Genomic DNA, 25,683 nt, shown 5'->3' with positions numbered 1-25,683 from the left:
CAACCAGTATTCACAAATAAATGTGCTGTAGTTTTGTAACTTTGCCCACAAGTCCATGATCCTACTACTAATGGTTAAACTAATGAACATTTCATGGCCTGGGGCTGTTTGTTCCTGAATATTGGGATGGTGGCTAGAATCGATTCCAAACAGAGTCCTTTTTTAATGTGACATTTGTGTGTATGTCTTGGGAGAAGGACTATTAAATTTTAAAAAGTTCTTTTGTCACTTGAGCTATTGAGGCTGATGTTGGAGATACCTCTTGTCCAGTTAGAAGTGGAAGAATGATGAAAAACGTAAGTAGCAGAGATGTTTCTACATTTTTATTTATTCTGTATCTTTTAATTTATGGCAGAACTTTTTAGAATTTAAAGTGATTATCTCAGTCTTTGTGTCCATGTGCCCTAGGCCCAACAATTACAGATTGCTTCAGCATGTGGTGTAAGATAGTGGACACAAGTATTGACACCACAAGAAGGGAAGGATGGTTAACTTACTTATAGTCTATCCTTGTGAAGCGTGGATTAAATTTATTGGGGTTTTGTATTTATTTAATGACCTTTACCAAGTCATTAATAGCAGAGATATATTGTCCTTTGTAGATGAATGTGAGTTGTGCCCACGCTGCCTGGGGGCTGCACAGAGCACAGACCTAATCATGTGCTGAAAAAGCTGTGAGTCTGGCTGTGTCAGGTTGTTGCCTTCGTGCTCATGTGGCTACTTGGCTTCTCGTTAGTGCAGAGCACAGACAGGGCCTGCTTGTATTTGCATGTGTAAATTTGCATAAGTACATTCTCTCTTCAGTGTCCTACATGTAAAGTCAATATATCATTTCTCCATAAAAAACTTACTGTGAGAAAAGAGAAAGGCTGTATTATGAGCTGATCAGGTTTTCTTGTGTTTGCCCTGTAAATATATGAGAGTATGAAAATTAAATAATATTGCTAAATTGTATCTTAGACCGAAGAACTGTAGCAAAGAATAATGCCTTTACTGACATATACTGCTGTGTTCAGGATAGTGTCCCTTTCATACATTGTCCCCTCACTTTTTCAGCCTTAAATTTTAAATATATGTGAACTTTGAATCAAAGAGGCTGAGGGGAAGGGAATTTTTTTCTTTTCTCAGGGAAACTGTTTTTCTCTGGAAAAAATCCAAGCTGAGCAGTTACAGATGAGCACAAAGTCAGCAGTAAAAAATAAGTGCACTTATGAAACCCATTGTATAGCTAAGACATCAATGTGTGAAAGAAAATAGCAGCCTGAACAGATCTTTTCAGGTATCATCTGGATGTTTTTTATCATTCAATCAGATTGCCCTTTTTACTACTTTTTTTTCTTTTCTATTTTTTTTTTAATTCATCATTATACTTGAGTTTGAGACTATGTAGATGTGTTTCTATAGTTTATATCTGTGTTCATATTGGCTTTGGTTTCTTGTTGCTTATCTAGGCTGAAAAAAATAATATTTCCACCAGAAAGTCCTTCTATTTTAGCTGAAACATTCTAAAATACTCATTAGAAGAGTATTTTTAAAAAGTCTGCACACAGCATCCAAAAAACTACGTACCATACATATTATGAAATATTTTCATTGCTGATGACACTAACAGAATAATCTGAATAAATTTTTCATTCTGTGCCTGAAATTATAATCAAAATACTTAATTAGTTGCTGAAAAGCTTTCACCTGTTAGTTGCTTGGAAGCCTTTATTTTGTCAGTAAGGAAGCCAAGTATTTAAGTGTTGAGCACCTTTGTCATCTTAGAGAGACCATGAAAGATGAAGGGATCCATCATTTTGTAGAATTCGAAGCCCACTTTTCATAAAAGCTTTTATCCAGAGCATACTGAGCTTTTGTTCAGCCATTGTTAATCCCTTAGCTCACATTTTGTTGCCATTCCTCAATGTGTACAGATACTTCATTCAGAAGTACCTGTTAGCAAGAAAGGGTATTGTATGTGATGTTTGAAAGTAAGAATGCCATTCAGCTTCCTGAACCACCAGAAAAGGTTGAATGGCAAAGCTGGTTTGTACTTAACATCTTTCTACTTCCCTATAAAATATAATAAATAAGGCAGTTGCCGTTTCTCTGTTGTCTTCAGGATTGAAAGACTGTAATTTTGTGAGAAAAAAACAAAAGAAGTGAGCTAAAATTTAGAGCAGTAAAATAGTAATTTTACACATATAATCAAATCCTAGGCTACTTATGTATCTTCATGCTTATGGATCAGATAACCATGGGATTACTATTAAGTAGTAGCCTAATCAAATGCCTGGTGAAATCACAGAACATTTGAGGCAGGAAGAGACCTCTGGAGGTCATGTAGTTTCAACTGCATTGCTCAAAGCAGTGAAGAAATAGAGCTAACTAGATCAGGTTGCTCAGGATTGTGCCTGGTCAGGTGTTTTGAATATCAGCAAGGCTGGAGACTTTACAAGCTCCCTGAGCAGCATGTTCTCATGTTCAATCACCTTTAAATTAAGAAAAAAGGGTTTTTTTGTTTTTTTCTGGGATTCCTTGTAAAGACTGAGGCAAAGAAAGCATTGAGTACCTTGAGTTCTTCCACATCCTTTGCCACCAAGTCCCTTGCAACATCAGCAGCAGGCTCACATTTTTACTTGTCTTCCTTTTTGCTTTTGAAACACCTGGAGAAATGTTGCCCTTCATGTTCCTGACCAGATTCACTCCAGATGGGCTTTCTAACCTGACCATCTGTGCAAGTTCTTGCACGACCTGACTCTGCTTCCACCTTTTGTTTTCTTCCTTTTTACACCTGAGTTTTTTCCAGGAGATTCTTCTTCATCCATGAACACCACCAGCTTTTAGTCACTGCTGCCAAGGCTGCTTCCAACCAGTTTGTTCTTGAAAGGATGTGAAGTTCAACAGGGCACCTTCCCTTCTCAAGCTGGTCAGTCACCTCTGTCAGGAAGTTAACATCAATGCACTCCAGAAACCTCCTGGACTGTTTGTGCTGTGCTGTGTTGCACTTCCAGAAGACGTCAGGGTAGCTAAAGCCCCCATGAGGACCATGGCCTGTGAATGTGAGGCTTCTTCCAGTTGTCCGAAGAAGGCATCATCTGCTTCCTTGTCACGTGGTCTGTAGCCGACACACCGTAACATCACCCACGTTGGTCTATCCATTGTTCCTGACCCATATGTCCTTCACTGGCTCCACACCCATCTAGGGTAGAGCTCCACGCATAACAGGCCTCCTCTTCCCCTTACAGCCTGTCCTTCCCAAAGAGCCCGTATCCACACATTGCTGTACACCCACTGTGTGAGCTGTCCCACCAGATCTCCAATATCCCAGTAAGCTGTAGCCCTGCAGCTGCAAGCAGATCTCTGATTCCTCCTGCTTGTTCCTCCTTCTGCATGTGTTGGCATACAGGCACTTCAGAAAACCACCCAGCTGTGCTGGTTTCCCAGGAAAGGTAGGAGAGGTTTCCTCACAATGCTGTCCTGTAGGCACATCCTTACTTATGTGCGTACGTTTGAGGTAGAGTCTTTTCAGTCCTGTGCTGTTCATTACGAGGACTCTTGTGACTAATAAACCCCTCCACCTTTTGCTTGGCAACCTGGTCCACCACTTCCTTACTTTGTTGTTGTTCATCCTTTCCATCCTCCGTTGGTCTTACTTTAAAGCAAAGATTTCCCCCCCATTTTGTCAGAAATAACTTAATTATATTGCTATGTCCAGAAAAAGTCTGAACAGTAGATTTGCAACTAAAATGTTGTTTTAGAAAGTTTTTCAATTTTAGTAATTTAAAGTGGAATTACGGGTAAAGATTTAAATAAACTGATACATTTTGTAAATAGTGTTACATAAAACAGCTTTTGAAAATCAACCAATTATCTGGTTCTGAGAGATTTTGATAGGGATGGGGAAAGGAGGAACACGTGATAAATTTCTGGGAAGCAAATATTCAAAACATGTGTTTGTGTCTGTGCACTTCTATGTGTCAGCATGCATAGGTCTGTAGGTTCCTTTTAAAAATGTTTCTACATTTTTTATTGATTCACTCCACTATGATTTGAATTCAGCATAAAGCCACTACCTCATTTTTTTCCTACTTCACTGTCTTCCTTCTTCCACATATGAACTGCTTTCAGTCTTGTGCACAAAAAAGACAATATATATAACACTCCGCTGTCATGCATCATCCTGAGGCATTAAATGGTTATCAAGGTTCTCAGAAGCAAACAGTCCCACCCTGCCAACCTTTTCCAGCAAAGTTTTGAAGATACCAGGGTTGAGGAAGCATAACCTAGATTTGAGTAATGCATTTAAAACAGTATAGTGTTGTTTATGCATCTTTAAAATTGGTGAGTGAGGTTCTCACAACAGCAATGGATGCTGTGCTTTTCTCCCAGTATAGCTCAGAGCTCAGTTCAGTTTTGTTTCCCATGTGCTGCGGATACTCAATTACCATCAGTTTTATTTAGCCAAATTGAACTTGTGAGACAACTTATTTATGTATACTTTTCCTTCTTCATCTTAAGCCTTTTGCCTAATATAGATTAACCTTATGTCCTTAGTTCATGTGTCATGAGAAATAATAATTCTCCCATATTAACTTTTTCTGCATTCCATAGACCAGTAGAATCACAGGATGGTTTCAGATGGAAGGGACCTCTAAAGAGAATCTAGTCCAACCCTGCTGCCACGGATATGGGCATCTTTCAGTAGATCAAAGGCCTGTCCATGTCTTTCACATCTCTCTTCTCCCCATTTGGTCATCTCGATTCTGATTTTTTCAGTCCAGATGTTTGACATCATTCCTGCCCAGCCTTCACTTTTTCTTCACTGTATCTTCTCTAGGCATAAATATGAATTCTTTCTGTCTTCTGTATAGTCAAGAGAAAATGCTACTGTTGACTTTAATTTGCCTTCTAGCAGTTAGATTTAAAATTCTAGACAAGTTGAATGTTTTAAGTGCTGTTAGGTTTGTAGTCAATGTATGAAAAGTACCGTGAATGTTTTCAGTCTGTATGTCTGAAGCAAACTTCCCTTTAAGCACCTATTTGATTTTTCATGCTGGAGTCAGGAATTTGACAACTCCTGAGATGACATTAGGTGAGCATTAGTGAGGCTGAGGACTAATTATCAATTTATGTATGTGCTTGGAAAGGATGCAAGAGAAAATGCAGCAAAGGCAGTTTACTATTGCTTCAGAGCAGGAGTCCTTGGGGTACGGTGCTGTCCCAGTTGCCTACACGTGAATTGCAGTGGAAGGAACTGAGGTAGAACCATCCCAGTGCTGAACTGTCAGTCAGCTTTCAGGGCAGGGCCTCAGCCCTGTGTTAACGGGTTTAAAAATTGTGACTATGAAGAACATTTTGGCTCAGATGTTGGGCCCTTATCTAGGTGTAAGGTGCTACGTGGAGAATCTCACATTCTCCTATGGTGAATTCAGGGAAATAGTATGTATTTTTGGAGGTATATCAGATACCTTAGGAAATGGAACAGAAACTCCTACTGTAGTTTTAAATTTAAATTGAAATGGAAGAGTGAAGGGGAAGAAGGACTCCCTTGTGAGGGAGTGAAGTTTCCCTTGCTGATGAGAAATGCCGCAGCATTCACTGTCTTGTAGCAACCGATCCTGGAATGGGAGTGCTCAGGGACCATTTTTGGCAAACAGAGCTGGCACTGGGGGTTGAACTGAACACCAGGGTAAGGAATCGGCTTGTGCCACATCTTTGCAGACTCCTTGTAGAACTGCTTACGGAGGTAGGACTCTTTCCAGTGCCTTGTTCATTAAATCTTTCTATATGTATGAACAAATGGATGTTTCATTCACCTCTGGTGGTACAGCAACAATTCAACAACAAGAGGAATCCAGTCTAGATGGTTTAATTCCATGTATTTGGTATCAAAGCTGTGTAGTCCCATATGCTGTGCACACAACATGCTTCTCTGGCTGCTGCTCCTACTACAATGGGAGGTGACCTTCTGCTGGTAGCGTGTCTAACATGCAATTTCTGGCTACTTACTCAGGCAAACAGGGCAAGCAGTGTTTATCTAGTCACATACACAGCAGCACAAGTGACAGGCTGGAGCATGTGTTTGTGATATGCCGCAGGAAATACCAAGTGAGTGGAAAGCCCTCCCTACCAGTGGTTTTTTGGTTGGTTTTGGTTCTTTTTTTGCTTGTTTGTTTGGGTTTTTTTGAGACTTATTATCACTGTACTATTACACAGTGTGGAACCCTGAGGACCCCAGTTCATTAGATTTGGGTTTATTAAAAGTTAGTCATTGTGCCCTGAACAAAGTAGAAGCTTTGAGGAAAAAAATTATATCAAACTGCAGACAAATAACAGGAAAAGATGGAAAGATTTTTTTTTTTACTACAGAGATTCCATTTTTAAATATAATTACATTTCAAAATGTTATATTAAAAGTACGCCTTCAGGAAATATAATCTCAAAATTACAAAGGATAGTAGTTTTAATGTAAGAAGAAATTACATAAATCACATAACTTTAAATGCACTTAGTTTTTATTTCAGTGTTAATAATGGATGTGAAATCTTTGAAATTATTTTTGAAGTAATACAGTACTGAATGAAAATATCAGAGTTCTTGAGAAATGTCAGTGTTTGTCAGAATTTCTTTTATGATCTGGTCAGCTTTTAAGAAAAAATAAATTCAAGGAAGGTCTGTAGCTTTTTTCAAATTTGATTTCTAACATTATATTCTCAGTTCCATAGCTGTTCCCTTCTATTCACACTTCATCTGCAAAAGTTAATTGTTCTGCGTCAACAGTTGGACTTGATGATTTCAGAGGTCTTTTTCAGCTTAAATGGTTCTATGATTCTTTTCTCTATCTGCTTCAGTGATCTCTGTGTCCTTTTTATGTTTGCCTGCATCTCTCCTTAGGCATATTTATCTTCCATGTATTTACTGAACCTACTTAAGCTATTTCACTATTGTGTTTTACCCCCTGACTCCTTCTACATGGAAGTACATGCCCATATGCATCACAACTGTTCAGTAAAGCAGAAAAACTCACTGCTGTTAAATACTGAATATTAACTTCTCTTGCCAGTTGAAGTTTTTACCTGATTATACCTACAAAGCATGATGACTTTTCAAGGTGGGGATTCCTTTCTTTATGCATTATATCACTGATAATGTTCACTTTTGTATGGACTAAAATTTAACTTGTTAGTGTTGTATTGTCTAGCATCTAACAGTATTGCTCTGCTTTACCAGCACAAAGAATAACTTGCTGTTATAAGTGAGGTGTTTTGGTGCAGTAATCTTCTAGGATTATTGGTATGAGAGCAACAATATTTAGTGGTAACTAACTGTGGGAATTATCATGTATTCTTCTATCCATTGGCACCTGGTTTAACTTTTTTTTTTCTGTGGCCCTGAGGGCTGTGAAAGGCCGTGCAATGTGCTGCTTTTAAGCTCTTAGTTAGCAATTACAGTTTTAGCATCTGTTTTGGAGTATTTAGTCATTGGAATGACTTAGTCACTAGAATAAAGTTTAGATTCTTAGATTAAGAACTGTCATTCTTGCTAGTTCCTTGGTAGTAGTAATTCATTTCACTAGGCATGCTGTTGAACAAATTTTGATTCACACTTTCCAGTTGGTTGTTATAACTCCTTCAGATGCTTTGGAGCACACAGTGGGATGCTCTGACAGGATAGTAAGCCTAACTGACATAACAAGGAAAAGGAAATAAAGTGAATGTTCACTGCCTCCCTTTTGGGACAAGGTGCAAATTGATCTCCTGTTTATTTCTAATGAGCCTTCTCTCTCTGGGTATTTCTTGCATACATTTGATTTGGAAAGTACAGTTAAATGTGCAAGTGATCACTGCATGAATTCATGAATGTAACTTAGAATCTAGAATGTTAAACTGATAGTTTGATAAGAAGTTTAAACCAATATTTCAATATCCCCAAGCAAGCCTGTTTACATCAAAGTTTATAAGATTATTATTTTTTTAATAATAAAGAATAAAAATCACACTTTGATGCATTTGTGTGTGTGTGTATATCTATCTATCTATCTATCTATCTATCTATCTATCTATCTATATCTGTACCTGTACTGTATCAACACACTGGGATAAAGATCTGTTCTGTAAAAGCAGGACTGCAATTTGGTTCCATGTTGAAAGACTGCATGACATTGATGGTATGCAGAGAGCAGAATTCATTATGAACTGTTCTGTGTGGAAAATTTCAAATATGCTGTCTGTGCAGAAGACCTATTTCTACTGGTCCAAAAAGCACAGTGCTTAGTGAACCCTGATGATACACTTATTAGTATCATCAAGACAGGTCCAGAACTACTTGAATATGGAAAATGGACTAATGCATTGGAATGAATGTCAAAGCTGAAGTACTGTAGGAATGTATGATGTGAAAAATAGTGCTGCTGTTTCTATAAAATAAGTTAAGCAAAGCTAGTGGTATAACATATTTGACTAGATTTAAAATAATTAGAAACCATCATGTAGTCCCAAACCTACCCACCTGTCATACCTCTGATTGGGTGCTGGATATGACTGGTAAACAATAGTAAAGCACATTCTTCTGGGCAGTTGTACAGGAAGGACTTAAAGCAAACTTCCCACAAAAGGGAAATAATGTACAGTCCATTGCAATTGGCCTTAAAGGTAGTTTATCAAATGGTACTTGTTGAAAAGGTAAATTTGATTTGAGAAATGGACCTTCAGTTACACTGTACCAAATTCAGTGAATTGAGTAAGAAATAAAAAGTAGGTATGTCTCAGTTTATTTCAGTTTGGCTGATATTGCTACTAATTTCAGAACAGTCACCTGAGAATGCCGTAATGATTGATGACCGCAGAAAGACAAATTAGCAGCCTGGCTACTCTTTCTAATAGAATTTATACATATACCTTTTATTTCACTTTGTTTCTAAAGCCATGCCAAGGTTTAAGGTCACTTCTGGAAGTTTACAAAAGTTACCAAGGGAAAAACCAGCTCAAAATGGAACCTGATCTCATTCTGAAGCAAAAGTCCCTTCAATTCAGTTTGCGTTAGGCTGGACTCAAGAGGTGTACAGTTATTACTCTGTTCAAGACAGTTTTCTTGAACAGAGTGGATCATGGGTGGCCTGATATGCTTACCTGTGCTGGATAAATAGCAGTCAGAGGTTATTCCAGTTACTATTTTTATTACTTTTAGCCATTTATACTGGGTTAGAGGTCATTGCTGTCTTCAGTCTAATCTCAACAGATTTATTCTCAACAGATTTACTCTGAATTTCCAGAGTCTCCAGCCTTTTTGGTCAGCATCTTCTTATATTAACTCTTAAATTGCAAAAATAGTTCTTTTTAAAACGGTTGTATAAAATATTTGAGATAATAATAGAAGCACCGTGGTCAGTATGTGGTGGAAACTACTTCAGAGAAAGAAATGATTGAAAGGTAATGCCTGTGTTTGTCAGGATTTGTCGAGTTTTGTCATAACAATCAGATGTGGGGTTTTGACAGAGATCCTTGCTGTCAGAAGACTTCCCTAGATACCACGTTTAGAACTCATGCCCAAAGGGGAATTTTTAATCTTTAAATAAATATTTATTTCAAAATAGGTCAGATAACAGCATTGTATTCTTGAAACCTGTCTAGTATGGATGAAGAATTTGGGGAGATTGCCAAATGTTGTAAGACAGTGAATATTTTTGTAACTGTAGTTCTCAATATTAGACCTCAAAGATTATATCTGATTATCTTTAAATAGATTATGTACCAATACATAAATCCTGGTAAGTATGTATATGATGACCGTAAACTAGAATGCAAATATACAAAGAACGGGATTGCATTTTAAAGTTTCAAAAGAGATAAAAAGGTAATGAATATGGATCTTTCCTTTGTTCTCCTCACTATTTCCTCCTCCCTTTCTGCTTTGCTAACACATCAAAGCCATTTGAAATGATGTCAGGGTGTGAGTTCATTCTCATGTTTTTCCTGAGACAGGATGTAGTGCAACTAGATGCGTTAAAATAAAGATTGAACAAATGTCTTTAAACATGCTTCTTCAGAATAATGAACTTCTTAGTCATGTTTAATATATTAAATGCATTTGAGATATCTAACATCCAAGATGTTAAGTTAGTTGTCAGGGAGGACATACAGAAGTGCTTCAGTGTTGTGGATTTTTAGATGGCATGCAACATCTTAAATTTATTTTCTGTAACTTTATAAATAGTTAAGTTTTTGATAGGAAAAGAGGAGATATGCTGTGACAATGAAGTAGTTAATATTTAGAAGCCCAGTGCCTAGAGATACTAGGATTTATTTCCAAAATATCAAAGGAAATGCCTTCACTGACTACAGTAGGCTTTCATTCATGCCTCTGAGAAGAGATAAGGTGGCCAAAAAAAAAAAAAAAGTCATTATTCTGCAGTTTCTGGAACTGAATCTGTTGAAAATCAGAATGCTTTAGTTTTATCTAGCATTGCAATGCTCCAACACATCAAAAGTATTTAGGAAGTAGTTTACTTAATGGTGTTTTCCTTAGTTGTGTCTCAGATTTCTCAGCCACGGGAGATTACAGTGACTTGCCCAAGCGGCAAGACAGAGAAGAAAACTAACAATTCCCAAATTGTAGCAGAGTGATTCCTCTGTTAAATGCAACATGCTCTGTTTTTTCCAAATGCCAGAGGAGTCTTACCACTGTTGATGTGTTTAGGTATTTTACTTTTCTCCCACCTTGTTTGAAACAATCCATCTGAAGAGAATTATGGTTTACTGTATTTGTACGTCATCTGCAACCCCTTAATTTTGCCCAGGTAAAGACTAGTTGTGTGATGTTTTGTCTGTTTTCAGCCAAAAGTAGGAATCTGTGTTTTTTGCTTGGAAGGGGTAGGTGCTTGCAAATTACCTCTTTGTTATATTTTAATTTATTAGTCTAGATCTCTCTTGCAGGGTAATCCCTCTGTATAGGCACATATGTTTTTTCCAGTAAGCATCCCAATTCTTCTAGCAAACATTCATCTCTAATATATTTAGAGTGTGAGATTGGTCCTTCTAAATGCTCCCAGATATAGGATTATCTGAAGTAGTGCTTTGATTGTTAAACTCTGTTACTTTCCATCCTTTAAACTGGTAAAACAGATAAACTGGTGATGGAAAAAAATGCTCTTCAAAAAGAGCTCGGATTTTTCAAGAGAGAAATGGCTTTATTACAATCAAGCTTCTCTGTTCTGAGAGTAATTTTCTATGAAACTTGTGATCCAAGGCTTTCAAGACCCACATTCAGGCCACCACTAATCCAGCTGGATTTAGTACAGAGATTCTGATTCTTCCAACTCTTCAAATTAACCAAGTACCCATCAGCTGAGAGACTTAAGGTTGAGTTCGCATGTTTTTTCCAACCCTATGGCTGATAGAAAAGTGTGTAAGGCATAAAGACTTCCATTGTGCATTGTGTCATATACTCTGTTCATCATAACTAATACCCAGAACAAGTCTGACCTTCTGGCAAAATAAAATTTGGCTGAAAAATACCACTTCTCACTTAATTATTTCATGCAGGGTTTTGACTAAATTTTTCCACAGTAAAACGTTGCACAAGTACATTGGTGGGCTTAAATCCCCAGTATTTTCTTATTTTTAATTCACTCAAATCCATTTTCAGTTTTTGGTTATAAATTAAAGTCTCTAATTTTAATATTATTCTCATTTCATTTTATACATATAATAGTATGTGAATACTGAAGCTGATTTATAACGAAAGATCATTTTCTGACTGTGTAACAGACAAAAGAAATGGGTTTATAACCATCTTTCACACTTTTCAGAGCTCACATATTTCAAATCTGTTACTGACTGGTGCTCTACTTTCTTTTGTGGCATAAAAATGATTTGACAATAAAAACACAGAATGTTTCTAATCAAAAGGAATAGGACTGCAAAGGAAAATAAAATGTAGATACAGTGAATGTCAAACTATGACTGAATTGGACAAGCACAGAATATTCAGACCTGATTTGCTTTAATGCGTCTCCATCATCAGAATTCAAAAGCTAGTGTTTTGACGGCAAAATAGCCTTTTAAAATGAAATTACTTTCTTTATCCCCAAGGAAATTAAAGTATAGTTGGATTTTCTGTAAAAAAAATAACATAAACTCATAAAACATATTCATGTTTTTAAAAACAGAGCAAAATTAATTAAGACAGAGGGAGACAGTCAGTTTCTAATTTCCTTAATTCTTTCAGAACAAGTCCAGTGGGGTGGTAGAGCTAATGTAGTTGCTACACACAACTGAAAGGAAGCACCACAAAATTTGTTCTACTTTTGCTAATTACACTGCAACCAGTGAAATTATAAACTAGGAAATGTCACGTTGGAATGAGCTCCTATTCCACAAAGCACTAGAACATACACACTCTTCACTGTGTCAGCTGCTGTCTTGATATGTCAGGTTTTTAATGTGAGTTAAGTATTTAGTTACTTTCATTTTCTTAGAAAATTTCAGCCTTAAAGTTTACACACTGTTTAAGTGGTTTGATGAATAAGGCTTTATTGAAATTGCTTCAGTACCAACACATGGTAGAGGATCCTTGTGAAAATACAGCAATGTAGAGTGCAAGTGAGAAAAACCTAGATCCTTTTTCAGTGGATGGAGAAGAGCAGGGCTTCTGGAAATCAGATAACTTTAATTTTAGGAGGTGAAGCCAAGAAGTCAGTCTGTGTGTGTGTGTGAGGTAACTATATATGAAGGAATTAGATGCTCTAATAGAGTTTGATGGACTGGTGTTACTGCATTTTATCAGAGATTCCTTTTAAAAAAGCTCTTGGGAAAGCTTGCTTTGATAAAAGAGTGTGGCTAACTTAGATTTCATTTTTAAACAAGGAATTTTCATTTCTCTTTTGTGTATTCATTGTATAGAATCAACCCTTACCAAAATTTTGACTAATCCTTTTCTTCCAAATAAATGCTAAAAGAAGCAATGGGCTATGTTCTGTCAATCAATTGACTTTTGCTATAATTTTATGAATTTTTAGGGCAATTCCAGGATTTTGTGAATACCATAAAAACATCTACTCTGTTTTAGGAAAATAATCCTAATAATCCCAATTAGAATAAGACTGATATAGCTAGAATTCCATACTGGAATAATTCTGGTAATGTTGAGAAATTAAAAATCAAATGGTGGCAATTTTGACACTCTGCAAAATACCTTTCATTGTTTTAATTACTCTTCTATTTAATTGTACTCTGCAGTTCAGCAGTAATAGATGATAGAAATACCTTCTTTCAAATTAAGAAACTTATGAAATATTTCTTTTCATACTTTGTTTCATAGCAAATACTCACATTTTGGGGTTTTTTCCCCCATTCAAATTAATATACATTTCAAAACTGTAAAACCCATTGTAAAAAAAAAAAAAAAAAAAAAAAAAAAAAAGCTTTCACCTTCCACATAGATTCCCCCAATATTTTTTCAAAAAACACATGTAAGAACTTTATTACTCCTTGCTGAATAAGTACACTTATGACTTATTTTGTTAATTTTTTTTCACATTCTGATGAGAAGCTTGGCTAATTTATATAGTTAATGAGAGATGAAAGACTGTTGCTTGACATGGAGGAATAACTTATTTCATCACTGAAGGGCAGGCTAATATCTGTATGCTTTGCTTGTCTTACATAAACCTATAGAACCTACAGTTCCCAAATTGTTACTAGCAAGAGCTATATTAGGAAAGTTTGATTTTTAACATGAAAATTACTGGTCTGTGTGTGATGTTTTCAAAAGTACTAAAAAGATGAACAGGCCTGGAACTTCTACTGGCTCAAAGGAGGTGATGGTAAAATTTTTAATGAGGAGGGAAAACATACTGGTTATACTGGAATTATGATAGCCAATTTTTAAATGGAAAACTGTTTAAATGCTCTGTTTAATATATTTCAGTACTCTTCTTGATATGTTTTTTGCATAGAGAATGTTCCATGATTGTATTTCCTGTAGACTTTATCCATTCATGTTTTGTATTGTTCACTTGGCAGATCATTACTTCAATAAATGATTTGTTTTCCTTTCTTTTATGTTGTTCGTAAAGTGAAAATGGGTGAATTAGGTATGCTTTAAGAACTGACACAGCCAGAATATGCACAACTGTCTAGTTTCTGTCTGTTCAGATTAGGTAAAATAAAATGTTTGTTTTCAATTAAGTTGTGTAACAGAGGGTGAACAGACTACTGTGAAACCAATCCATCTGTCATATAATGCTATGTTACCGTATTACATCAGCAGACCATACTGATACTGAAAGCTTACTATACTGTAATACAATTCTTAAGAAAAAAAAATCTTACAAAAGCATAATTTAAAAGTTACTGGTAAAAATATGTTTTGGTGGTAGCAGTTGTATTTATGTATTTCATAGAGTTTAATGCCTCGGAGCAATTTAAAAGACCAAGAGAGCTAGAAATTTAGTTTTATACAGTATCTCAATTCCCTAGATGCTGAAATATTAGCAGAAGACCAGCTTGCCTCCTTCAGTCTTCCCCTGCCACAGGGCAGAAAGCAATGCTGAAATTACCAAACTGCTTAGGCTTTATCTTTTCCATACGTTGGTGGAACACTGGAACAGGTTGCCCAGATGCCCCATCCCTGGAAACATTCAGGGTTATGTCAGACAAAGCTCTGAACAACCTGATCTAGTTGAACATGTTCCTATTCATTGCAGGGGAGTTGGCTCTTTGGAGGTCCCTTCCAACCCAAACTGTTCTATGTTTCTGTAAGTGTTCCTTCTTGCAGTTTCATTGTGAATGGAGAAGAAATCTTGTGCGTTGATCAGCTTCCTCATCAGCTGTTGTCTAGAGCAGGTCAGAAGAAAACCTTGAAATATATGCAGGCTCGTTTTCAAATTCATATTCTCTTTTCATATCATTGTTTACCCTGAAGTGTTATTTCTGTCCATGTAATTTTGAACATTTCTTGTAATTACTTCTTCCTTCTTCAGCATTTGAAGGCTAATTAAATTGCATGTTTTTAAAAAAGGTCTTCTCCTTGCTCAGCAATAGATACTTCTAAAATGATCTGCTGTGGTGATGTGACTTTGTAATGTTTGGAATCATCTGACAAGCGAGGAAAAGAGATTCCAACCAGAAAAGAGATTCCAACCAGCTAAATTTAGATTTAAACCCATCAGTAACAGATGATGTAATAAAGCTGTACCAATTTCAAAAACATCTGTTTTTGTGGACTTCAGAATTAAATGACATTCTTTTGGAGTAAATGTAAATATTCTGGAAAATGTCCCCTTTTTTTTTTTTTTTTTTAGGTAGATGCATATACATCATGACTCTGCTATATCCCATAACTACTATTTTTGAGTGTTTTTTGGGAAAGCAATAATGCACCATTTAGCTACTTTGCACTTTTGTATCTGAATTAACTATGTATCAGCTAGTTTAGTCCTTGTTTTGCATTTCCCACAAAAATGTGTGTTTGTGTTTTCTTTAAAATCTTAGCCTGTATACTGATGAGGGTACCAGAATCTGTTCAGTTCTTTTTTTTTTTTTTTTTTTTTTTTCCTGTTGAATTTTGACAATTTGCTCTTGTTCCTCCTTGGAAAAAAATCCAAACCTTTTGAATATTTTTATAATAATGTTTTGAGAAGTCCATTTGGGATCTCAGAGTCCAGGTTTCCAGTTGAGCTTGTCAGTTTCAGAAATATACAGAAGACCCCATTTTTCATGTCAGGACTGTGATACCACAAATGATCAGTACAACTCAGGAAACATCTTGGCTTTGAAAGACCATATTTTAAAAATATGTACCTTGACTAAGAAACATGATTTCTATCTCTGATAGCACAGTTTAGAAGCTCAAGTCATGGCCTGACAAATTAATAAATAGTATTTATATTTTTAGCTGCTTTAAAAAAAAATATGTTTTATTCTGAATGAAGTATTCTTACAGAAATCCCTCTACTAGTTTAAATACTCTTTCACCAAGACTTCCTTCATCAAGCTGTTTCCTTCTCGAGTACCCATAGTGATGCTTCCTTTTCTTTTGCCATTCTAACCAATGTTTCACACTTGTGATGGAAATAATGATTTTATTGAAAGCAAAGATGCAATTTCCAAAATTATTGTTGACTTCAGTGGTTTTGAAATTTCACCATCTGGATGTGTGTTTTAACTCCTTTGGATAAGCCTCTTCCGGTTTGGTGGTGCAACACTAGAGTTCAAGGTTTGAGAAGGTTGTATTTCTAACTATTTTTATTCAAAAATTTCCAAGTTCCGAGAAAAAGAGTTAAACTTTTATTTTGTTTGAAATGCTTTTATTTACCTATCTGAAACTTAAATGTGAAATCCATGCATTTAAATTGATAACTTTTGCATGACTGCATTGATTTTTATATTTTCCATGTCTGATTATAACATTTCCTAAATATGGGAATGCTGCTTGGCTTGAAAGACCAGAGTAAAAATAATTATGAAGTATTAACAGTGTGAAACAGTTTTAAAGAATATTTTAATTATTTTTCTCTTGGTTAATTTCAAAAATACAACCTTTGCCTTAACTTAGTATGTTTGTTTGTCTGTCTGTTTGATGCATTTTAATGAAGTCCAGGGAGGTAAAATTGCCACCTGATTTTTCATATAGTTAGTATAGTGTTTTCTATAAATTTTTTCTTGATTCCGAAGCTGAGTCAGTATGATATATTCCCCCAAAGTTATATGTTTTTTTCTGTAATATTAGTTGAGTAGCTTTTAGAAACTACTTCAGTTTGTTGTTCGTTGTCCAGCCATATAACAGTAATGTACATGCAGTGAACTGGACGTATGACCTATATATTTAGATGTAGGACTCAGGTGAAAAAAAATTAATCTAATTGAAAAAAAAGGAAGCAATAGTCCATGCTGTGTTATGGGTTTGTTGGCATAGTTCTAACTTGCTGAATTCTTCAAAAAATATACTGACAGAAGGAAACACACTGTTTTTCTGAATTAGAATTTAAAAAGCCCTTTTTTTTCCTGGTGAAATGCAGTATTCAGTTTTCAGTTTGACTTATTCAAAGAAGGCACAACAAGAAGTAGCTGTAGAATAGTGGTGGAAATGGAAGGTTACTGGGAGATCTCCAGTTTATCCAGTGTATGAGGCAGAGAAAAAAGTCATATAGTGTGAAACGTTGGTGCATCAGAGCACTAGCTCAACATTAGAAGTCCATGGGAGAAGAGAGAATAACTTCTTGGCATAAATAAATATCTACAGAATGTACTATATGATCTTTTCAAGATTTTCCATTAAATACTCTACATATTTATATGATGGGGATTAACCTTTATCCATTCTTTATCTAGGGATCACTGACAGCTGTAGATTCCAAATAGGCCACATGATTACAGGTTAATCACAGGTGCAAAGCATGCTATCAAGTTATCCTTCTTCCAAAAATATTAAAAAGAGGTCAACTAAACTCTGTTTTAGCAGATAATTTTTTTTTCAGCATTTTTAATTCTGAAACTGTATTTCTTCCTCAGATACTCTCTTTTCCAAATAATACATTTTTAAGTAACTTCATTGAAAATTCTTTGATATGTAGTAGTTATCAATATCTGAGTTGCCAATAACTTAACTGATTTTGCATATTCTGTATGATTTCAGTAAACTTTACATGAAGATTGTGCTTTTTTTCCCCTTTGAGAGTATGTATGTAAGAAGGGATTTATTTTCATTAACTCTATTGGATAGTTCAGTACTATTGAAAGGTAGATACTGCTGCTTTTATAGCAGCCTAGCTGTGACTCTGTGAGTGCATGTTCATTCATTGTCCCTAGGACTCTGCTTCTCCTGGTACTGATATACAGAATTTGGTATAACTGCTCAAAATGGGCAAGACAGAAATAAAAATCAAAATAACGACTTCTGTGATTTGTATTAATCTACAAGCACTGTTTTAATGAAATTCTGGTTTTGTTGATTAAGCATCTTGGATGCATAAGTAACATGAAAATATGCTTAAAATTATCATTCCAAAAGGACTGTTCTAAATCAACAAAGTGTGCAGTCTATCATATTGATGCAAGTTCGGTGGTGAACACAGAGTAGATGGCAGGGACAAGCCTAGTGGGACTGTTAATCTAATTAGAACAAACTCAGATCTCAACAATAATTGCATAAAACTGGAATTGATTTTCAAATAAATTCAAAATAATCTAAATTATTCTTAATAAATGAAGGAAACTTGCCCTGCACGCATTTCATATAAGCACAGGCTACTAGTATATATGGTAATATGGTTTTACAGCCAGTTTGGAACAATACCTGCTTGTTGTATCTGACACAGTACGGATAAATAGGACAAATTTCAATCTTAATTATAAACTCAGAAATTGACAATTACTAATGCAAACATAGAGTGATAACAGATAATTCTTCAGTACAGAGTTTTGTGCTCCCTGTGGAGTCAGAACACCTTTGACTCTCCTCAAGTATTCTCTTTGAGGACAGAGCATGAACTACTTGTTCACACCAGTGACTTTGTACTGCAGAAGGAACAGAACATGAGGCAGAGGCGTCAAGTGAATTAGGCTCCTCAAAGTATCTCCATTGCATCCATTTAATATGATGGGAAACTTTTGTGTTGATTTGTCATTTGATTTTTACAGTCTCAAATAATTACTTCAACAAATAGATGTTCTGAAAAGAATGAGACCAGTGGTTCTGGTATTCTTTTCATTGAGTAAGTTATTCTTTAATTTGATGCTCATCAGAGAGTACTTAGGGCAGCTCTCTGTATTGATTGATTGGAGAAGCAATATTGCTGACTTAGAGGAATGCCTGACTGACTGCTTTTGTTCCAGTAAGCTCAGATAGTTCCTGCATGACTGTCATTAACAGCTTGGTTAATCCTGCATGTTTTAAGCCATCTTTCAGTGTTGTACTTCTGTCAAAAATCTAAATGTACTTTTCTGGACTTGTGAATGTCTTAATATTTATTTTCATCCCAAGTAGGAATGAAGAGTTGAAATAACCCAATTCTGCATTAAATGAAAAATGCTAAAATCTTTGATACAGAGATGTCAAACAATCCCGTTTCTACACACTTGAATTAAAAAGAGTTGTCAGCACTCCTGACCTGAGATGATTTGCTTTAGTCTGTTGAGCAACACTGAAATACTTTATCTGGCAATCAGTTTGCCTGTATTTGTGCTTGTCAGTGCAGCCTCCCGGGATCTGTAGGTCCTGTATTTTGTGCTCTTTTCTTCTCTGTGATGCAGCTTGACTAGCTGAACAAAGCCCCCTGGTTCACTGAGTTGGGCAGCTCTCAGGTGGCACTTTGATGGTTCAATTAAAGAAGGATATTGCAACGATTGTTGGCATACATGGTCAGGCAAAGAGCAGCTCACGTGGGAAGACAGAGATTCTGAGGCTCCTAAAATGTAACTCTGATGGCATAGTTTAGCCATTCATGTAAATATACAGATTTTTTGCCCCAGTAAACCACAACAAAATATTTTCTTAAAAAATTTTCTGCATCCTGCAATTACAAGTTGTTTAGCTGGTGGAGGTCTCAACAGAAAATTTGTAGTACAGTTGGCAGTGTGAGAGACAGAGCATATGTAGTACAATGCAGTTTTAAGAGAGGATTACTGCAAAAGCATGAACATATTAGCAAGATAAGAATATATCTATCTATTCTGTATGGTTAGCATATGTTAGAAAACAGAAAAAATGGCCATTACCTTGTCAGAAACCTTGCAGCTTTCTCCTACCCTGCTGGTTTTGTTCAGCCCACATTGCTTCATGTACATCTCTGCATGGGGCGGGCTGGCTAAGGAAAGCCTCCTGCAGCCTGCTGGCCGGCTGCACTAAGGACCTCAGACTCCGTAACATGTTTAAGTAGGGAGTGGGAAAAAAAAATCTAGGGAAACTTGTTGCATAGTGTAAGAAATTATTATATATTGTAACTTCTTGTACTTTGTTAACATGTTTGGGTGAGTTTTGTAGTTAGTTCTGCCAGGTTATTCCACCCCTGCATTTGGGTAAAATGAGGAAGAAAGATTTTAACAAAGTTAACGAGGCTGCAGTGTGGGTGGACCCCAGTACACTCAATGTAAGAGCAATCCCCTGTTCTGGGGTACAATAACTGAGTACAAAATTATGCTTAGTTTCATTCTAGTATTCCTTATTATACTTTCAATTCCCTGGCATTGACATTTATTTTAGTAACCGAAATCAAACTGAGATAACTGTGAACATTTAAGTAGGTCAAGGCTTCAAGCTTTTGCCATCTGTTGAACTTCAGTTAGTTCCAGACCACTGCTTTCCTTTTCTAGCCTTGGAATCCATGTATCTAGTGACCATCTTTATGTGGAGTTGATTTAGGCTTGCTTTTAAGGGAAGAAAAAAATATTGTCCTGCACTGACAAACTTTTTGAGTTTTCAACCTTGTTGTATTTGAATTAATTAAAAACCAAGCAAACAACCACTTCCTAGGAAGCAGTGATGCTGAATTATGGTGCAAAGGGATGATTTTTGCAAGATGTGTGAATGATTAGCATTGAAATTCATGTTTAGATTTAGAAATGTAAAGATCAGGGTCTTTCCAATCTACATGGTACTGAAATCTAAGGAACCATAAACCTTTTGCTCCTAGGAGCTGAGTTCATTTCACCTAGCAGTAAATAGCTAAAGGATACTAATCCTGGTTTGTTGTCAAGACTTTCGCTGTCAATAATGGAGAAAGAGAGATACCTTTGGCTAGTGACTGATTAAAGACAGAAAAGGTGAATCGTAGCCTCTATGGCAGAAACCTGTTATGGTTGTATCAGAGAAGAAGAGAAGCATAGTAATAGTAATCATAGCCCTTCAGTGGACTTTTAGAAATACACACGACTGAGAACCGTTACCTTCACTTCCCATTTGATAACTTTTAATCTCTCTTCTCCATGGCCAGATACTACAGACTCCGTGGACATGTTAGTTCTCTGTGGGTTCTGCCCCGGGATAAGCCATGCTTGTCTCCATGTCTAGCTCCTAGTGCATTTGGAGCAGTCTGTAGTCATTATTAGACAATGGCTCCTGTATCCTGTAGCCTTTCTATTACAGGCTCTCGCTATAATTTTTTAAAAAAATATTATTATTCATATAAGATGCATTGTCAGTGTTGTCATAGAGTTAGTCTTTTAAATAGATTTCAGAGAGTTCTTGCATGTGAAGATGAAACCTGCAAATTATCTTCATAAGGAGACAAGTGAAGTATTAAATATTAATATTGCACGTTTGGTCTGAGTTGCCTATGCATCAGCAGGTTAGTGAGTTTTTGTCACGGTTAAAATTGCCTCACTGGCAAACAAATGGCACATTTTTTGAATTGTACATTCATTTAGAAATGCTCTTGTAGAATCCTTGCTGCCCTGTAAATTTCCTTCTAGCTACACTTTCCCTGTTAATAGTAAATAATGATGACTGAAAAGGCTAAAAGATGTGCTTATATAACTTCCTTTTCTCTAGCACATTGAGCTTCATTTGCAGAGTGATCTGGAGGCAGCTGTTGTTTGTGGAGTTCTTTTCTTGAGTTCCTTGAGAAGGCTTAAGGCTAAAAAAGATCCCGTTGCATGGACAGAGCCAGCCAGGTTTAGCTAGGTAAGCACATAAGAAAAGAACTGTGACAGCCTAATTCTGAGGTGAAGTGAAGGAGCTTATATTTCACTTCTGAGTGTCGGGTCAGGTGACTCCGAAGCAAACAATGAAACGTCAAGAAGGAAAATTATTATATCAGGTAGCAGCTTGTGTTTCCTAGATTAGACTTCTTGAGCAGAATTACATTAAGATTTTCTTTCATCATTCTAATTAAACTATTCTGCCCTTTTCATTGTCTTAGGTTATTGTTGATGAATGACAGAGAAGTGCCTTGAGTGCTGCTTCCCAAATATGATTAAATGAGATGTTTTTCTGTGAAAGAGATTATACATTAGCTGAATTTAAAGCAGCTACAACAGAAATAGGGACTACATATATCAAAAGTAAATTGTGCACCTGCATGTGTTGGATTAGATGTCTTTGAATCTTTAATTGAAGCATTTTCTTTTTAAATTTGCCTTTCATTTTCTGGAGTTCTTATGTTTAAGATTTGAGATGATCACAAAACACAAGTGATCTTTTAGATTTCTGTGCAAAAAGGGACAAAAAGGAAAATGATAATTTTGTAGTCTAAAAGATAACACAGAATCTCAAGTCAACTGTAACTAATAAGGAGTCTGTTGTGCTGTATCCTGTTTCAGAACATTCCCACTCACTTATGCAGTAATCTTGGTATACTGAAATAACCAGGCAGTTCACAGTGATGCTGTCTGGAGTGTGAGCTGCCTTTTATACAGAGGGTGTATACTTCTGACATGGAACAATAATCTAAGCTAGACGTGCAGGGAAAGGTGTAATTTTGCAACGCAGACATCCTAGAGCTTCCTTCACTAATCAAAACAAGAAAACTGCCCTAGAGCTAAGCTGCAGTCCCTATCCGTTAGTTTTAATACAGTTTAGATTAGATCTTCTCCATGAAGCAAGTTTAGGAAAGCATATGTGAATGTCAGTTAACAATTTATTCGATATACCCTCAAAAGATTGATTACTGACAGCACTAGAAATTCTAGGCATTAACCATTTGCACTCTTGTGTGTTCCTGAGAAAGAGGTAACTGCATATTATGTTCCAGGTTTGTCCTACATTTATAGTAATCATTATAGTGCAGATATACCTTTGTCATGTTGCCTTGTGTATGAATTATCTTCTAGACTTTGTCCTAGTGTAACATACATTATTATGCTCTCTGCAGTTCTTGCAGTATTCTTGAAAGCTTACGCTGCATATGTGGAATTCATAATCAAATTTACTTCCATTCATTTCCATAGAAGACCATGGACCTATGATTATTATTTATTTTATTGTTTAAAGCAGAGATATTAACTTGAATTTCAATGACTTCTTATTCATTTAAAGGTTCAATAGGACAGTTTACCAACTGAATTTGGAAGGGGTAGAAACAAGCCTTCCACTTATATGCATAATAAATACAGGGACAGATTCCATTTCATAGACAACGATTTGTCTACCTGACAATTTCTCCAGAAAATTATCAGTAACTTTTTCTATTTAAATAATTAAATTCTATGTCAGATGAAAGTCATTACAATGAACATTGGTTCTTTTCTTCTTTTACATTTGTACATTCCATAATTCTGAGCAATAGACTCGGTCTTCCACTTCTTGCTAACAGTATGTACTTCTTGTGTATTCTTTCTGCTTTGGACAGCGCCACTGGATTTGTGTTCCTTGGGTTTTTAAAGAATGATCCATAAGTACATGGCACACGTGAACCTCCAGACACTCTGTACATAAACAGGTTTTCCATGAGCAGTCAGACTAATTGATTTTGGTTTAATTTTTGGTATGGATTTTGGTTCTTTCTCCCTACACAAGCCACTGTTCACTGCAGCTCCCTTTCCTGGCTCTATACAACTCCCCTGCTGGGCCAATTAATGCACAGCTGCAACTGCTGCTGATTTGCTATTTGTTGATTTGGGTCATCTGACTTCTGTGGAAAAAAGCTGTGCAAAAGGATTTTGTCTGTTGGTCTCTTTTCTCAACACAACCCAGCCACAAACTTTTCATGAATTGTTTGGGAACCTGCTGTGGGGGGCAGAGGTGAGAGGCATTTTTTTTTTTTTTTTTTTATGATTTGACTAATAAAATAATATAAAATGTTCTGTCACACAGAGTTTTTCATAGGGAGAGTGTTGTTGATTTAAGGAGAAAGGAAGGATAGTTGTAATTCATTTTATCACAATATCATTTAATATTTTGAGAAGTTAGGTATTCAAGGAAAGAAAGATGGAAGTTATCTAATGTATATACTTCAATTATGAAATATGCAAGAATAAAGGTCAGCATTGTCAGCCTAATTACTGACTCTATTCTTTGCATTTTCCAGTAAAAGTGCTTGCTGTTCATAGTTCACATGAAAGTGAACCTTTGTGTTGGGCATAATTTATAATATTTATGGGCCAAATTTGTCTAAAACATGAGTCGGAAAAAATGAGCACATGTACAAATAGTAAAAAAAAAAAAAAAATGACAGCAAAGTGATTTTAAACATTATACCTACAAAAAAATCTTATGTTTCTGGCTCTGCATTCCCCAGGGATGCAAAATTGCAACATGATGTATTTTTTTCCTCTTCTCAAAAGAAACAAGGAGGTTTTGCTTTGAACATAAAAGCTCTCTATTTTTTTTTAACAGCCTTTTTGAGAAATGTATCGGTCCCCTAGAAGGCTGTATAAGTCTATTTTGCTGTTATACGTGGTAAAATACCAGCAATACAATCAAAACCTGAAGCTCTATACCCAGCAGTAGTTTTTAACTACTTTTAGCTACATTAACTTTGGTTTGTGTTGGTATTTCTTTCTCAAAAGACTTTGAGCATGTACATTTTTTTTTACTGCTATCCACAAATAAATTCTTCACAGTTTTTTAGCCTGTTCAATAAAAATACAGAAGTTGTAAGTTAAAAAAAGAAATAGCCAGACTGCACCTATCATTCTGAGAGATTGATCTTGGATTTCTTGGATGATTTATTTTTGGAAATAATTCTGGATTTCTTCATTCTTTCTTTCTTTTATTTTTTTTTCTCTGTGTTCAGATGGAAGACGTCATAGCCCGCATGCAAGATGAGAAAAATGGGATTCCTATTCGTACAGTCAAAAGTTTTCTTTCCAAGATCCCCAGTGTCTTTTCTGGTAAGAGTCAAAGTGAATTTTATAGTTTTTTAAAGTTTCCTCTCTACCTCATGTAATGTGATGCTCAAACAGAAAACACTTTAAATTGAATTCTGTGGGGAATTCACAGTCATCTGGTCTGGAGGAGACATTGACTATCCTTTTAATGCTTTAATTAGAATTCTTTTACATTTCTCTCACTTTGGAGTGGGCTTACACAGAGATGTTTTTGCCAGTAAATTAAGTGAAGGGAATGTTTAATTTGCTACAAAAAGTCAGTTATCTGAAGACAGCAATATTTTTTTTTGCAGAGTTTCTGCATTTCATATCATTGTATGTATTTATATATGTGGATATGTATCTTTTTGTGCTACCAATGTTTATGGAGTTCTTTTGAAATAGATGCTGTTGTTGAACCTTCTTTTCCATACTCTGGTAACAGTTGCAGGTTTTGAAATGGAAAAGGTAATCCTTACACTGAAAATATTTCTAGTAGTTTGTGCTGTCCAGAACAGCAAGAAGAATTCTATATATTCATTTTCAACCTTTGGAATATTTTTGCTAGTGAATAATTGTGGCACAAAGGAATGAGTTCTGAGTGAACAAAATGCATTCATGATTTGAGAAACTTCTTGTACAAAAACTAGCCTCTGAAGAATGGTCCTTTATTTTCCATAAGTTAGTACAGAATGGCATTCTATTAAATGATCCATATTAATTATTATTCTCTGCCTTATCTGTGTGCTATAGATTTCAAATTAGACAGACTATGGTTATATAGCAAGAGACATTATTTACTAAAATATTAGTGGTTTTATTTTTCTTTTTAAACTGGGATAGTTGCCATACATTTAAAGGTTATGTTGGAATATATATACAGTAGTACACAGGAGTCACTCATACAACTTTTGGATTGAAGCATAAACTTTATCAGCTGCAGGGTGGGAAAAAG

The 25,683-nt window shown here is 35.8% G+C and overlaps 1 protein-coding gene across 6 annotated transcripts in view; it reads left to right on the top strand.

The window, feature by feature from the left end:
* Positions 1–25,683, top strand: part of RGS7 (regulator of G protein signaling 7) — a 253,970-nt gene that overhangs the window by 87,051 nt on the left and 141,236 nt on the right. For all 6 annotated transcript variants that reach the window (XM_056344535.1, XM_056344530.1, XM_056344533.1 and 3 more), the window contains one exon: positions 24,656–24,752. In XM_056344535.1, coding sequence (XP_056200510.1) covers positions 24,656–24,752 — 97 coding nt within the window. The remainder of the gene's footprint in view (positions 1–24,655; positions 24,753–25,683) is intronic.

Source organism: Falco biarmicus, chromosome 6 (genome assembly GCF_023638135.1).
Source record: "Falco biarmicus isolate bFalBia1 chromosome 6, bFalBia1.pri, whole genome shotgun sequence".
NCBI classification, from domain to species: Eukaryota; Metazoa; Chordata; class Aves; order Falconiformes; family Falconidae; genus Falco; species Falco biarmicus.
Note: the sequence above shows the minus strand (reverse complement) of the source record. Positions and strands in the feature narration are given on the sequence as shown.